The sequence below is a fragment of the Nansenia antarctica genome (genome assembly GCF_963989245.1).
Source record: "Nansenia antarctica genome assembly, chromosome: 6".
Lineage (NCBI taxonomy): Eukaryota > Metazoa > Chordata > Actinopteri > Argentiniformes > Microstomatidae > Nansenia > Nansenia antarctica.
This window is the reverse complement of record NC_137676.1, coordinates 70,488,219-70,503,829: the sequence shown is the minus strand read 5'-3', so window position 1 is coordinate 70,503,829 and position 15,611 is coordinate 70,488,219. Positions and strand designations below refer to the sequence as shown.

The 15,611-nt window shown below is 52.9% G+C and overlaps 1 protein-coding gene across 1 annotated transcript in view; it reads left to right on the top strand.

Moving 5' to 3' along the window:
• Positions 1 to 317: 317 nt before the first annotated feature.
• The window catches only part of pcdh7a (protocadherin 7a), a gene marked incomplete at both ends in the record, with an annotated part of 44,270 nt that continues 28,976 nt past the window's right edge, over positions 318 to 15,611 (top strand). The window contains 11 exon segments of the mRNA XM_080534836.1: positions 318 to 1,822; positions 2,619 to 2,628; positions 2,630 to 2,698; positions 2,700 to 2,894; positions 2,896 to 3,123; positions 3,125 to 3,151; positions 3,153 to 3,273; positions 3,276 to 3,538; positions 3,540 to 3,614; positions 3,616 to 3,819; positions 11,991 to 12,816. Of these exon segments, the coding sequence (XP_080390962.1) occupies positions 318 to 1,822; positions 2,619 to 2,628; positions 2,630 to 2,698; positions 2,700 to 2,894; positions 2,896 to 3,123; positions 3,125 to 3,151; positions 3,153 to 3,273; positions 3,276 to 3,538; positions 3,540 to 3,614; positions 3,616 to 3,819; positions 11,991 to 12,816 (3,523 nt within the window).

Sequence of the window (15,611 nt, the reverse complement as noted above, 5' to 3'; positions counted from 1 at the left end):
GAGCAGAGAGCGCTGTGAAGCTCTCCCCCGGACCCCGGGCATAGGAAACTGCAGAGAAGCGAGAGGGAGGGAAAGAAAGAGAGCGGAGAAGGAAGGAGGGAGGGAGGGAGGGAAGGCAAAGAGAGGGACAGAAGAAGCACACAGTGGAACACACATACAAAGAGTACGAGGGAGAGTGAGGTGAGGAGAGAGACGACTAGAGGGACAACAGCGAGACACAGGAGGAGACACAAAGTGGGGGACAACACAACGACTGAGTGGGACAGAGATAGATATAGAGCGAGAGCGAGAGCGAGAGCGAGAGAGAGAGAGAGACCATGAGGAGGGTTGGTGCAGTGCACTCCTCCTCCGCGGCTGAGGCTCCTCTGCTCAGCCTCGTGGTCCTGCCACTGCTGATGCTGACTCAGCTCCTCCCCGCGGCCGTCGACTCGGCTCTCCGCTACCGTGTGGCCGAGGAGGGCCCCGCCGAGGCCAAGATAGGCAACGTGGCCTCCGCCCTGGGCCTCACTGCCGGCACGGGGTCGGGAGACGTGACCTTCGCCCTGGAGAGCGGCTCGGAGTACTTCCGGATCGACAACGTCACGGGCGAGCTCACCACGGGCCCGCGGCGCATCGACCGCGAGAAGCTCCCCCAGTGCCAGATGATCTTCGACGAGAACGAGTGCTTCCTGGACTTCGAGGTGTCCGTGATCGGCCCGCTGCAGAGCTGGGTGGACCTCTTCGAGGGCCGGGTGGTGGTGACGGACATCAACGACAACACCCCGTCGTTCCCCTCGCCCGTGCTCACGCTCTCCGTGGAGGAGAACAGGCCCATCGGGACGCTCTACCTGCTGCCCACGGCGACCGACCGCGACTTCGGGAGGAACGGGATCGACCGCTACGACCTGATCCAAGATGGCGGAGTGGGGGGGTCCTCGTCGGCATCTGGGGCAGCACGGCGGACCGCTGGAGGAGGAGGAGGGCCCATGGGAAGGGCGGATGGAGGAGGAGCAGGAGGAGGAGGGGGCGATCGGAGGAGGGGAGTGGGGGATAACGGAGCAGGAGCAGGAGCAGGAGGAGGAGGAGGAGTGAGGAGCAGCGTGTTCGAGCTCCAAGTCGCCGACACGCCGGACGGCGAGAAACAACCGCAGCTGATCGTCAAGGGCCCGCTGGACCGCGAGCAGCGGGACTCGTACGAGCTCGTCCTGCGGGTCCGAGACGGAGGGACTCCCCCACGCTCCTCGCAGGCCCTCCTCCGCGTGGCCATCACCGACGTCAACGACAACAGCCCGCGCTTCGAGAGGGCCGTGTACGAGGCCGAGATGGCCGAGAACGCCCCGCCGGGGACGCCCGTCCTCCAGGTGCGGGCGTCGGACCGCGACGTGGGCGTCAACGGCCAGGTGGAGTACGTCTTCGGCGCGGCCACGGAGTCCGTGAGGAGGCTGCTGCGTCTGGACGAGACGTCCGGCTGGCTGAGCGTCCTCCACAGGATCGACCGCGAGGAGGTGGCCCAGCTGAGGTTCACGGTGACGGCCCGTGACCGGGGCCAACCGCCCCGCACCGACCGGACCACCGTGGTCCTGTCGGTCCGGGACGAGAACGACAACGTCCCCGTGGTGGAGATCCGCAAGATCGGGCGGATCCCGGTCCGCGACGGAGTGGCTCTGGTGCCGGAGAACGTCCTGGTGGACACCCCGGTGGCCTTGGTCCAGGTGTCGGACCGGGACCAGGGGGAGAACGGGGCGGTGACGTGCACGGTGGTCGGAGATGTGCCGTTCACGTTGAAACCGGCGGGAGAGACGGTTCTGTCGCCACTGCCCGCTGCTGACGAAGCCTTCGACAGGTATGACGAAGCTCCTCTTATCGCTGTATAATAATATAGTAATTACACTAGTAATAACATGTTCTCATGTTATTGGCACTTTTGTTTTTGTTAATAATATAGCTAATGGGTTCGTAACTGCTTGATAACAGAGCCACGCTTTTTTGAGGCCTGTTTTGTTTAGTTTAATGATAAAGACTACCCAATAATAAAGTTAAAAACTTTTATACATTTGTAATTCCTTGGCATAAAGGATCTAATATTATCGCAGCAACATACAATGTGACAGCAGCTGGTGAAAGCAGGAACAAGCCGGCAACCGACCAAATATTTGGACCTTTATTCTGAAAAATGTAAATAAATGTCAATGTTGTTGAAAATCAATGACACACTCGCTAGTCAAGCTAAAAAATATCGCCAAATCTATTGCATTGTGCATTGCAATTTTTTGGCTTGACTAGCGAGTGTGTTATTGATTTTCAACAGCGTTGACAATTATAGATTTTTTTTCTGAATAAAAGGCAGAATATTTAGATTTGTTGCCGACTTGTTCCCGCATTCACCAGCTACTGTTACCAACACATGTTAGCATTCGGTTATGATGAATGTTACCATTGGCGTCAGGGTTACAAGACTTTTAGGTTCTATCAATGGGGGTTGGGTTAGCATGAGAGTTAACCCTTCCTCACAAAGGTCCCTTTAGTCTCTCCCTTTGAACTCTTTGAACAAACAATACACTCCACGTGAATCTGGTTGCTAAGATATCGGCGAAAAAAATCCTTAGTTACAAAGACAACATTTTTGACTGTCTCTTCAGGAACAGGAAGAAAGTACTTCCTCCACACGTCCGCGCTGCTCGACTACGAGGTAACCAAGGAGTACAGCGTCACCATCGTGGGCGGTGGACTCCGGCAGCCCCAGCCTGTCCAGCAACAGTTCCCTGATGGTCCGTGTGGTGGACATCAATGACCACGCGCCGACGTTCGCCCAGAACGTGGTGGAGGTCCACTTCGCCGAGAACAACCAGGCCGGCGAGAGGGTGGTGACGGTGGTCGCCACGGACCTGGACAGCGGCAAGAACGCCGAGATCGCCCTACTCCCTGGACCCGGCGGTGAACGGCGCGTTCTACATCGACGCGGACAACGGGGACATCCGGGCCACGGCCCAGCTGGACCGGGAGGTGAGGGAGAGGTACGAGTTCCGGGTGATAGCCAAGGACAAGGGCGCCCCCTCCCTGCAAGGGTCCGCGACCGTCGTCGTCCAGGTGACGGACCGCAACGACAACTCCCCCAAGTTCGTCCAGGAGCTGTTCACCTTCTACGGTCAAGGAGAACCTGCTGGCCAACAGCCCCCGTCGGCATGGTTACGGTCACGGACGCCGACGAGGGGGAGAACGCCGAACTGAGCCTGTTCGTGGAGATGTCGATGGACTGTGTCGGCTGCGGCGACGAAGAGGAGGGGGGAGGAGGGGGCCGGGGGGAGAGGCCGGGGGAGACAGAAGAGTCGACATGTTCTCCATCGAGAACAACACAGGGACGATCTTCTCCTCGGCGTCCTTCGACCGCGAGAAGCGCGCCGCCTACACGTTCCGCGTGCGCGCCGTGGACGACGGGGACCCCCGGCGGTCGGCCACCGCCACCATCTCCCTCTTCGTCACGGACGAGAACGACAACGCGCCCGCTGTCACGGCCCCGAACAACGACTCCTTCACCCTCCTGCCGCCGGCCAGCAGCGCTGCGGACCATCGTCCGGACCGTGGTGGCGTCCGACTCTGACACGGGCCCCAACGCCGAGCTCCGCTACGCCCTGGTGGGGCGGGAACCCGTTCAGGCTGTTCGAGATCGGGCTGGCGAGCGGCGTCATCACCCTGGCCGAGCCGCTGGAGCGCCGGCATAGGGGACTGCACCGGCTGGTGGTCCGGGTGAACGACAGCGGCGTGCCGTCGCTCTGCGCCACCGCCCTGGTGCACGTCTTCATCAACGAGAGCCTGGTCAACGCCACGCTGGTGGAGGCACAGGTGAGACAGAGGGGAGAGATGGAGGGATTGGGGGGGATGGAGGGGTTGTGGGATGGGGGGGGGGGGGGGGTGGGAGGGGTTGTGGGATGGGGAGGGGGATGATGGTTGGGGGAGGGGGATGATGGTTGGGGGTGGGGTGATGGAGGTATTTGGTCAACGGCATAGTGATGGAGGCACAGGTGAGATGGGGGAGGGGTTGGGGAGAGGGAAAGGGGTTGGGGGTGGGGAGATGGGGTATTTGGTCAAAGCTACGCTGGTGGAGGCACAGGTGAGAGGGATTGGGGGGAAGTTTTAGGACAAGGCGATAATAGGGAGAAGGTTTTTCCTTCTATCAGTGGCCCCGGCCCGAGCTAGAGTACTCTTCCTGCAACCAATGGTGGACTGCTGATTCACATGCTTAGTATTCAAATGTATTGATTGTAAGTCGCTTTGGAATAAGGCGTCTGCTAAATGCCAAAAATGTAAATGTAAATGGGAGTTGGTCACCGGCGCGGTGATGGAGGCACAGGTGAATGGGAGGGGTGAGGGGTTGTGGAGAGGGGAAGTGAGGGATGATGGTGGAGGTAAGAGAGAGAGAGAGAGAGAGAGAGAGGTGGGCGGGTTTTGGCTTCAGTTTGGGATTGTTTAAAATGGGACGATTCGTGATGTGAAGGTTTGACTATTAATTGGCCAGAGGTCAGAGAACCAAACCGAAAAAACAGTTCCGTTCTAAACAGCTTAGAAAGGACCAGCTTTAGAACAGAGAGAATCACTCCCTGAATCATCGACGACAGTCCAACTGGAGCGTTCCACAGAAGGGAAGGGAAGGGAAGGGAAGAGTAGAAGGAAGGGTAGGACGGCAACGCGTCACAGCAGCGGAATGGCAAGTGGTGGACCACAACACCACACTCACCCCCCTAACCCCACCCCCACCCCTCCCCCAGACGGGTGAGTCATGCCCTGGAAGAACATTGTGTTAACTCTTCTCTTCTCGACCAGTTCAGGCTTGTACACCGCATCGTCTGGATATCAGATATTAGAATACGGCCAGTTTGAGTTCGATTGGGACACACCTCAGGGAGATCTTCCCTCTGTTCTAAAGCTCTTCCCTCTGTTCTAAAGCTGTTCTGTTCTAAAGCCCTTCCCTCTGTTCTAAAGCTGTTCCGTTCTAAAACTGTTCCGTTCTAAAGCTCTTCCCCTCTGTTCTAAAGCTGTTACCTTCTAAAGCTGTTACCTTCTAAAGCTGTTATGTTCTAAAGCTGTTATGTTCTAAAGCTGTTACCTTCTAAAGCTGTTACCTTCTAAAGCTGTTATGTTCTAAAGCTGTTATGTTCTAAAGCTGTTATGTTCTAAAGCTGTTATGTTCTAAAGCTGTTACCTTCTAAAGCTGTTATATTCTAAAGCTGTTACCTTCTAAAGCTGTTATGTTCTAAAGCTGTTACCTTCTAAAGCTGTTACCTTCTAAAGCTGTTACCTTCTAAAGCTGTTACCTTCTAAAGCTGTTACGTTCTAAAGATGTTACCTTCTAAAGCTGTTACCTTCTAAAGCTGTTACCTTCTAAAGCTGTTACCTTCTAAAGCTGTTATGTTCTAAAGATGTTACCTTCTAAAGCGGTTACCTTCTAAAGCTGTTACCTTCTAAAGCTGTTATGTTCTAAAGCTGTTACCTTCTAAAGCTGCTACGTTCTAAAGCTGTTACCTTCTAAAGCTGTTACCTTCTAAAGCTGTTACCTTCTAAAGCTGTTACCTTCTAAAGCTCTTCCCTCTGTTCTAAAGCTGTTCCGTAATGGAACAGCTTAATGGAGTGGGATCTGTCCGGCCTGTACAGCTCCATCTTATAACGAAGTAGAACAGCCGAACGGACGGTGTGGAGGGCTGCCAGCGGAGATTAAGAACTAAATGGAAACAGCCTCGCAGAAGAAGAAAATTACTCGAATGTTTTGCTCTTTTTTTTTTTAAATGATGGGAGGGAGGTGCAGGATGTTTTTAATTAAGCTAGAAGGCCATGCGTCAAAAAGTTAAAAAGACGCTGTTTTTTTTCTTCTCCTCATCACATCAACTAGAGGGAAAACCCCCAGACCCCTTTAGTTCAAGGCGACGTCATTCAAACCGCAGTGAATAGAGTCGGTATTGGCTTTAACCTCAAGAGGGGGGGGGGGGGGGGCCTGGAGTTTTCCCCGGCCGGCTAGATTCCATGGTCAGGAAGAAGCCTTGGACATTGGTATCTCTCCGTAGGTGAGGCTGGTGCAGGTAGAGAAATCGGAGGACGGGGAGGACGAGGACGCTCATTGTAATGCACGGGGGGGACAGACGCGATGAATAAAGGAACGTGTTGTCTCGAACGTGTCGCATCACAATGCGTCTTCATTCTGTCCTGCTGCGCATCACAATGGTCCTATGCGCATCACAATGGGCCTGGATCTTAGGCGACTTAGTCTGCCTGCGTCGTCTGCCTCCCCTGGTATCTATGTCAGTAGCCATAGAGCCGCGGCACGGAGAGTAAGAGAGACCTCATGTAAATCTTAACCAGAACAAAGTTCAGTGCAGCCGACTGGAAGATTCCCTGGAGGGAGGGGGGGGGGGGGGGGGGGGGTGGAGGGGAGAGGAGGGGGGATGTGATAGCAGCAGCAGTGCTCTGCACTATAGCAGAGTGGTGTGGCGTGCTCCGCTGCTGAGCACTGAAGGAGGCACACGCACACGCACACACACACACACACACACACATACACGCACACACACACACATACACGTGGGCACACACACACCCCTTCAGCCGAAATGCACTGAGACACACGCGCGCGCACATAGATACACGTGGGCACACACACACACACACATGGGCACACACACACACACACACACACACACCCTTCAGCTGAAATGCGCTGAGACACGCGCACACACGTGCACACGCACACAGTCACACACATACACATCCTCAGCCGAAATGCGCTAAGACACACACAAACGCACACACAACACACACACACACACACACACACACACACACACACACACACTCACTCTCTCACACACACATCCCTGGCAGAGATGCACCGAGTGCCAGTAGAGAGAGAGAGAGAGAGAGGCCCAGTAGAATAAGAATCGGGCCGCCCAGCGCGGGCGGCACCAGGACAATAGGGGACGGGCGATAGACTGGGCTGAGATGGACCCGAGACCACGACCACGCGGAACGATTCAGAACAGATGGCTGCATTCGTAAACTCGCCCTGGAAATCTGATCTGCACTCTTGGAATTGGCCTCTTTTTATTGTCCAATACAAATGACTTGGTCCCTTTATGACGTGGGCGCTCCGCCCTCCGGCGCTCTCAGAGAGCGGATTTACGAACGCAGCCCTTAAGAACCAACAACCAGCGGAACACAAGCGACGACCTCACAATGCGATAGAGCCATTGTTTGACAGGATAGAAAGCGGAATGTTTCAACAATGGGGAAACGGAATAAAGGCAATAGAAGAATGCAGTTCAAACAATGGAACATAACACAGCCCTGTCTCTGCACTGGTGTGTGCGTGTGTGTGTGTGTGTGTGCGTGTGTGTGTCTGTCTGTGTGTGTGTGTCTGTCTGTGTGTGTGTCTGTCTGTGTGTGTCTGTGTGTGTGTGTGTGTGTGTGTGTGTCTGTCTGTGTGTGTGTGTGTGTGTGTGTGTGTCTGTCTGTGTGTGTGTCTGTCTGTGTGTGTGTCTGTGTCTGTGTGTGTGTCTGTCTGTGTGTGTCTGTCTGTGTGTGTCTGTCTGTGTGTGTCTGTGTGTGCGTGTGTGTGTGTGTGGAGTGATGTGCTGATGGGTGATGGGTGAATCATCGGCAGTGAATAATGCATCGGCCGTATAATGTGTGTTGGGTTAGAGGAGAGTCCCGTATCCACACTCTGCCAGCGTGAAGTGATCCCCCCCTCTCATAAGTGTTATTAATACTGTAGAACACTGAGTCATTATTTAGTGAGGGTGTGACACGCTGGAGATCTCCTGAGAGACGCGGAGGTTTCAAATTCTGACTCTGAAACGAAAGTGTCGCGCTTGTGTCTTTTCGTCCTGCCCTTCTCTCTCTCTCTCTCTCGCTCGCTCTTTCTCTGTCTCTGTCACTCACTCTCCCCCTCTCTCTCTCTGTCTCACTCACTCTCTCTCTCTCTCTCTCACTCTCTTCTCTCTCTTCTCCCCCCTCTCCCCCCAAATATTTCTCTCTCTCTCCCCCCCTCTCCCTCCCCCCCTCTTTCTCTCTCTCTCCCCCCCTCTCTCTCTCTCCTCTTTATCTCTCTCTTCTCTCCCCCCCTCTTTCTTCTTCCCTGCCTCTCCCCCCTCTCCCTCTCTCCCGCTCCCTTCCCCTCTCTCTCCCCTCCCCTCTATCCCCCCCCTCTCTCTTCTACTCCCTCCCCTGCCTCCCCTCTATGACACTGAGGGGCTTACAGCACCAGTCAGTCTCTCCCCTCCTCTCTCTCCCCCCCCTCTCTCTCTCCTCTCCTCCCTCCCTCTCCCCTCCCCTCTCTCTCCCCCCCCCTCTCTCTTCTCCTCCCTCCCCTGCCTCCCCTCTATGACACTGAGGGGCTTACAGCACCAGTCAGTCTCTTCTCTCTCTCCTCTCTCCCTCCCTCCCCTCTCTCTCCCCCCCTCTCTCTCTCTTCCCCTGCCTCCCCTCTATGACATGGAGGGGCTTACAGCACCAGTCAGTCAGGAGAGAACAGTGAGTGTGTGATTGAAATTCTCGGCCTTGACGGCGTGTCTCTTAATAGAAGGTGCTCGGGGGAGCCAGGGACTGTGTGTGCAGAGTTTAAAATGAGCTGTTTCACTTGGAACCATGAGGAGACACGGAGGCGGAGCAGTGTGTGCGTGTGTGCGTGTGTGCGCGTGTGTCTGTGCACCTGTGTGCTTCTGTGTCCTTGCCGGATGTGTGTGTGTGAGTGTGCGTGAGTGTGTGTGAGTGAGTGTGTGCACCTGTGTGCTTCTGTGCGCTTGCCGGATGTGTGTGTGTGTGTGTGTGTGTGTGTGTGTGTGCACCTGTGTGCTTCTGTGTGCTTACCGGAAATGTGTTCATGTGTGCGTGTGTGTGCGTGCGCGCGCGTGTGTGTGCGCGCGGTGGGCGTCTGTGTGTGTGTGTGCATAATGGATTCCTCCATATAGCCTCTATCTATTGATTAGCTATTTCCTGATGCATGACCCTATCCAGTATTACATGGGAAGGCTCTGCCCTCCTTACTCTCTAGGCTCATTGTCTCTGTGTTCTCTAACCAGTAATGACAGTGTTCCTGCCTTAGCCCTAACCCACTTCCTCCCCCAGGTCTCTCCTAATGCCTTAGCCTTAACCGTGGGCTGCATTCCAACACGTCTCTCCTAATGCCTTAGCCTTAACCGTGGGCTGCATACCAATACGTCTCTCCTAATGCCGTAGCCCTTAACCATGCGAAACCTATGGGCTGCATTCCAATACGTCTCTCCTAATGCCGTAGCCCTTTACCGTGCGAAACCCATGGGCTGCATTCCAATACGTCTCTCCTAATGCCGTAGCCCTTAACCATGCGAAACCTATGGGCTGCATTCCAATACGTCTCTCCTAATGCCGTAGCCCTTTACCGTGCGAAACCCATGGGCTGCATTCCAATACGTCTCTCCTTATGCTGTAGCCCATAACCGTGCGAAACCCATGGGCTACATTCCAATACGTGTCTCCTAATGCTGTAGCCCTTAACCGTGCGAAACCCATGGGCTGCGTTCCAATACATCTCTCCTAATGCTGTCGCCCTTAACCGTGCGAAACCCATGGGCTGCATTCCAATACGTCTCTCCTAATGCCGTCGCCCTTAACCGTGCGAAATCCTGTGATGGGCTGCAATCCAATACATCTCTTTTAATTTGAGGTTAGATTAGATCAGATTAGATTCAACCTCATTGTCATTGCAGAGTACAGGCAGTTTAGCCTCTAACCAGAAGTGCAAATAGTGATATAACAACATGATATAAAACATGACAGTGATGGTTATAGGTACAGTATGGCAAGTGCGGTAGTTTAGAGGTATGTATACAGTTATGAGCTATATTGGTGGGCTATGTACAGTATGGTGTATACAGATGTATAAATAGAGGCTATATCAAAAAGAGCAACGCGCAAAACTATGGTATGTGCAAAGGTAGTATTGTAAACAGCAGTAGTGCAAAGGGTAATTGAGTGTTCACATTGACCAGGTGGGGTATTCCATCAATGTCACTAACGAGACACGAAAATCCAGGCTTATTTTGATAAATCTTGCGGGATTAATCAAAATAAGCCTGGATTGTCCTTTAGCGACATTGATGGAACCAGCAGGAGTGCAACCAGCAGTAGTGCAACCAGCAGTAGTGCAAGTGCAAAGGCTAAACCGGATCCGAATGCTGTAGCCCTAACTGCGTGATAACCATGGGCCGCATTCCAATACATCTCTCTGAATGCTGTCGCCCTAACCTGCTGTGATATAACCATGGGCCGCATTCCAAATTATGTCTAAAGGGACTTCCTCTCTCTCCGCTAACCTGATTCTTATCTGTAAAGGCTATAGCCTTACGACGCTGTTGCGTAATACACAGCGATAAGATCAGTCATTTGACCTGCTGCTACACCATTCGATTCGAGAGCCGTAGCAGACACACACACACGTGGATGCAGAATAAATACCCAATCTGTCTTCATCTAATTGTTTTTATTGATCAAGAATTTAGCATTTATTGATTCCCGACGTTAAGATTAGATAAAGGTTATTGTTCCTGGAGGGAAATGTGTCGGGGGTGGGTGGGAGGGGGGGGGGGGGGGGGAAAGGTTTGTTGACATCCTCCACCTCTGGATATAAACTGTTATGGGTTATTTCCCATTGCTCGTCTTATCATGGCTTGATTGATTACTTGATTGATTTGATGAATTGATTTGATTGATCGCCTTGTCTAGCAGCTCTCTTGGCCTTTCACATCTGTGTGAAGGAGAGGGAAGAGGGGAAGGAGAGGGAGGGAGAGAAGAAGAAGAGGAAAGAAGGGAAGGAGAGGAAAGAGAGGAAGGAGAGGAAAAAGAGGAAGGAGAGGGAGAGGAAGGGGAAGGAAGAAAAGGAGATGAAGGAGAGGAAGGAGCGGAAGTAGGGAAGGAGAGAAAGAAGAGACGGATATGTAGGAGAGGAAGGAAGGGAGAGTAGGAAGACAAGGAGATGAAGGAAAGGAAAGAGAGGAAGGAGAGGAAAGAGAAAGGAGAGAAGGAGAGGAAGAAGAGGAAGTGAAGGAAGAAAAGGAGAGGAAAGAGGAAGGAGAGGAAGGAGGACAAGGAGATGAAGCAAGGGAAGGAAGGAAGAAAAGCAGAGGCAGTCACTTCAGGGTGGACCGTTGAGACGGAGCCCCTGTCTCTCTCTCTCTCCTCAGCCCTCCTCCTTTACCACACGTCTGTATAATAGATAAGGAACGGTAACGGAGACGCTGTTTTCCTTCCCAGCGTGCGTCTCCCTGTCTTCTCTTACGTCTGGTCTGCCCTTCGCACCTTCGTGACCCTGCCCTGTCGCCGGGGGTAACCATCCGTCACTCCGTCACTTCATCACTCCGTCATTTCAAACAGCCATATCCCTTTCGGCCCGTGGTTTTACAGTGGCTGCGTTGGGGAGCGTCGTTACGTTTATATTTTTTGGCATTTAGCAGACGACTTATTCCGAAGGGACTTACAATCAATACATTTGACTAAGCAAGTGAATGATTAATCCACCCGTCGTAGCAGGAAGAGTAATCTAGCTCAGGCCCGGGGGCCATTGGCAGTTGTCTTGATAGAAGAAGAAAGAAAGATTGTGTTTGATTTGCGGGCGACCCTGATCCGTCAATGGCTGTGTTGTTAGCGACGTAGAATTAGCATTAGCATTACCGTGACCGATTGTTGTGTCTGTAAGTCTCTCTGTCTGTCTCTCTGTCTGTCTGTCTGACCGTATGTCTGTCTGTCTCTCTCTATCTGTCTATCTGTCTGTCTGTCTGTCTCTTTGTCTGTCTGTCTCTGTCTGTCTGTAAGTCTGTCTCTGTCTGTCTGTCTGTCTGTAAGTCTGTCTCTTTCTGTCTGTCTCTTTGTCTCTCTGTCTGTCTGTCTCTCTCTCTCTCTGTCTCTCTGTCTCTCTCTCTCTCTGTCCCTCCCCTTGTATTTTGTCGTTGTCTCATCATTGCTTGTGCGCCTGTGTTTCTCCCTCCGTCCACTAGGTGGCCCGCAGCCTGGCGGCCCCGCTGTCCCTGGACATCGCGGGGGACCCCGACAGCGACCGCGCCCTGGGCAAACAGCGCCTCAGCGTGGCCATCGGGGTCCTGGCCGGAGCCGCCGCTGTCATCCTGGTCATCCTCCTGGTGGTGACGGCGCGCCAGTGCGGCGCGCAGGGCAAGAACGGCTACGAAGCGGGAAAGAAGGAGCCGGAGGAGGACTTCTTCAGTCCGCAACCGGCGCACGCGCTAGCCTTGGGCGGCTCCTTGGGCGACCGCGGACGGAAGCCCCGCAGGGACAAACGTAACGGGGCGGCGGCCGGGGTGGGGAAAGCGGGGTCGTCGGGAGACCGTCCCCTCTACAGCGGCATCGTCACGGTGAACGGCCTGGGGGGGCGGGGGGGGGGCCACAGGGGGGACGACGACGACGACGACTTCGACGACGAGGACGCGAGCGGAGCCAGCGAACGGCTGGCGGCGCGCTACTGCGCCGCCGTGGACGGAGACCCGGGGAGTCCGCGGATGGGCGGCGGCCCCAGGCGGCACCAGTCGAGCCCGGACCTGGCCAGGCACTACAAGTCGAGCTCGCCGCTGCCCGCCGTCCACCTGCAGCCCCACTCGCCCCCCGCAGAGGGGAAGAAGCACCAGGCCGTCCAGGACCTGCCCCCGTCCAACACGTTCGTGGGGAGCGCGGGGAGCGCGGGCTCGGGGGGGAGCAGCAGCGGGGGGAGCGGGAACGCCGACGCCATGTCGCTGGGGTCGGACCAGTGCTCAGACTACGGATGTCAGAGCGCCAAGTACAGCAAACAGGTAGGACTCACCTGGTTCCATAGTAGGACTCACCTGGGTCACAGGAGAACTCTGGTTCACTGGTGCTCACAAGCTTGGGCTTGAAGCTTCTTTCTCTCTATTTCTTTTTGTTTCTTTTCTTTCCTTCTTTCTCTCTCTCTATCTCTCTCTCACTCACCATCACCAAGTACAGCAGACAGGTAGGACTCACCTGGGTCACAGGTGAACTGAGGTTCACTGTAACTGGTGTTCACAAGCTTGGGCTTCACTTGGGCTTGAGCCTTCTGTCTCTTTCTGTTTTTCTTTCTTACTTTCTCTCTCTATTTCTTTCTTTCTTTTTTGGGGGGTCTTTCTCTATCTCTCTCTCACAGCAAACAGGTAGGACTCACACAGGTGAACTCAGGTTCACTGTTACTGGTGTTCGCGAGCTTAGGATTCACTTGGACTTGAAGCGTCTTTCTCTATTTCTTCTTTGTCTTTCTTTCTTTCTGTATTTCTTTCTTTCTTTCTTTGCTTCTTTCTTTCTTTATTTCTCTATTTATTTCTCTATTTATTTTCTTTCACTCTCTCTATCGATCTCTCACTCACTAACACTCTAGAGGTGTATTCACTGTGTCTAGCTGGTCATACCTTCTTTTTTTCTCCCCCTCATTCTCTCTTTTCATTCCTACCTCTCTTCTATTTCTCTCTTTTAGCTGAAACTTCTGCTGATGTTTTGAAACCATGTTATCTCAGATAAATACTCTTCTTGTGTGTGTGTGTGCCTGTGTGTGTGTGTGTGTGTGTGTGTGTGTGTGTGTGTGCCTGTGTGTGTGCGGGGGTGTGAGTGTGTGTGTGTGTGTGTGTGTGTGTGTGTGTGTGTGTGTGCCTGTGTGTGTGCGGGGGTGTGAGTGTGTGTGTGTGTGTGTGTAGCCGTAAGCCTATGAGCTGCGTGACGGTAGCCTGCTGTCTGTGTTTGTGTCAAACATCAGCCTCCATTTAGAGACTTACCATAGGGCACATGACTCAGGCACTGCAGTAAACTGAACAAACCCCATCAGAAATGTGTGTGTGTGTGTGTGTGTGTGTGTGTGTCTGTGTGTGTGTGTCTGTGTGTGTGTGTGGCTGTCTCTGTTTGTGTGTCTGTGTGTGTGTGGCTGTCTCCGTTTGTGTGTTCCAAACTGAACTAAGGGAATCAGAAATGGGCTAATGTGTGTGTTGGTGTGTGTCTTAGTTATTGGTGTGTGTGTATATGTGTGTGTGTGTGTCTTAGTTCTTGGTGCGTGTGTATATGTGTGTGTGTGTGTGTGTCTTAGTTCTTGGTGTGTGTGTGTGTGTGTGTGTGTGTGTGTGTGTGTGTGTGTCTTAGTAAACCCCAAAAGGTTTTCACAGAGTCACAGATAAATAGTGAGTGGGTGGATCCCGGCTTAGTAAAGTAAGTAAGGTCATTTTTCCTTTATCTGTTTTGGACCTTCATCTCAAACACACACACACACACACACACACACACACACACACACACACACACACACACACACACTCAGCCTTCTGTCCTTTCATCCTCTCTCCCCCATAAACACAACTGCAACATAGTAACAACAATAGTGGGACCAAACTCACACGCACACACACACACAAACTCTAAAAACTAAGACAGACACAGAGAGAGAGAGACGCACACGCACACACATACGCAGACACACACACAAACTCTAAGAACAAGACAGACACAGAGAGAGAGAGAGACGCACATGCACACACATACACAGACACTCACACTAAGAACTAAGACACACACACAAGAAAGAGATTTTAATCTCAAGGGACTCGAGGGTTAAATAAAATAAATAAAACATACACATGAATAATTCTGACACGCACACACACACACACACACACACACACACACAGTGTCTGACACAGCAGGGTTCCTCAAGACCGTGTGTGTGGAGTTTCCCCAATCGTGACATTTGATTGACAGCTCGCCCCTCTGAGAGCTCTCTGGGGGCGGGCTCCCGCACGCTTGATTGACAGCTCTGCATTTAGCCGACTCGAGCTAAAAGCTGCTGACGCCGTCGTTAAGATGAAGGGAGAGGGGCGGTCTCAGCTAATCAGTTCATACGAGGCTCTCTGATCCTGCTGAAACACACACACACACACACACACAGACTCACTCTCACACACACACACACACACAGACACACACACACACACACACTCGCACACACACTCTCTGGACTTACAGACACGGAGTGTATGTATGTACAGACACATGGGCTCATGCACACATGCAAGCACATGCACACGCACACACACACACACACACACACGCACACACACACACCAGAGGTTAATCCATTATGGAGTCAATCCCCTTAATCTGCCGTTCTCAGGGAAATAAAATGCTTACTGAGGTAGTTCGGTGTTAAAGCACACACGCTATTTCACACGCACACACACACACACACACACACACACACACAACACACACTGACGTTCTAATGAATTATTGATCGCACCGGCATAATTAACTCCTCTGCAGAGAGTGTGACCTCTCATAACTGTGTGTGTGTGTGTGTGTGTGTGTGTGTGTGCATATTATCAGTGTTTGAACTGTGTCAGATTGTGACATACAGTATGTGGGTGAGGGTGTTTGAGGACATCTATTTATATATGTGTATGTATATATATATATATATGTGTGTGTGTGTGTGTGTGTGTGTGTGTGTGTGTGTGTGTGTGTGTGCGCGTGTGTGTCTGTGTGTATGTAGGGTTAGAGAGACAGGGTTGGAGAGTGATAGAGAGAGGGGGAGTAGATTGTGAGAGTGATTATTATATTGGGAGTGATTATAGTAGGCA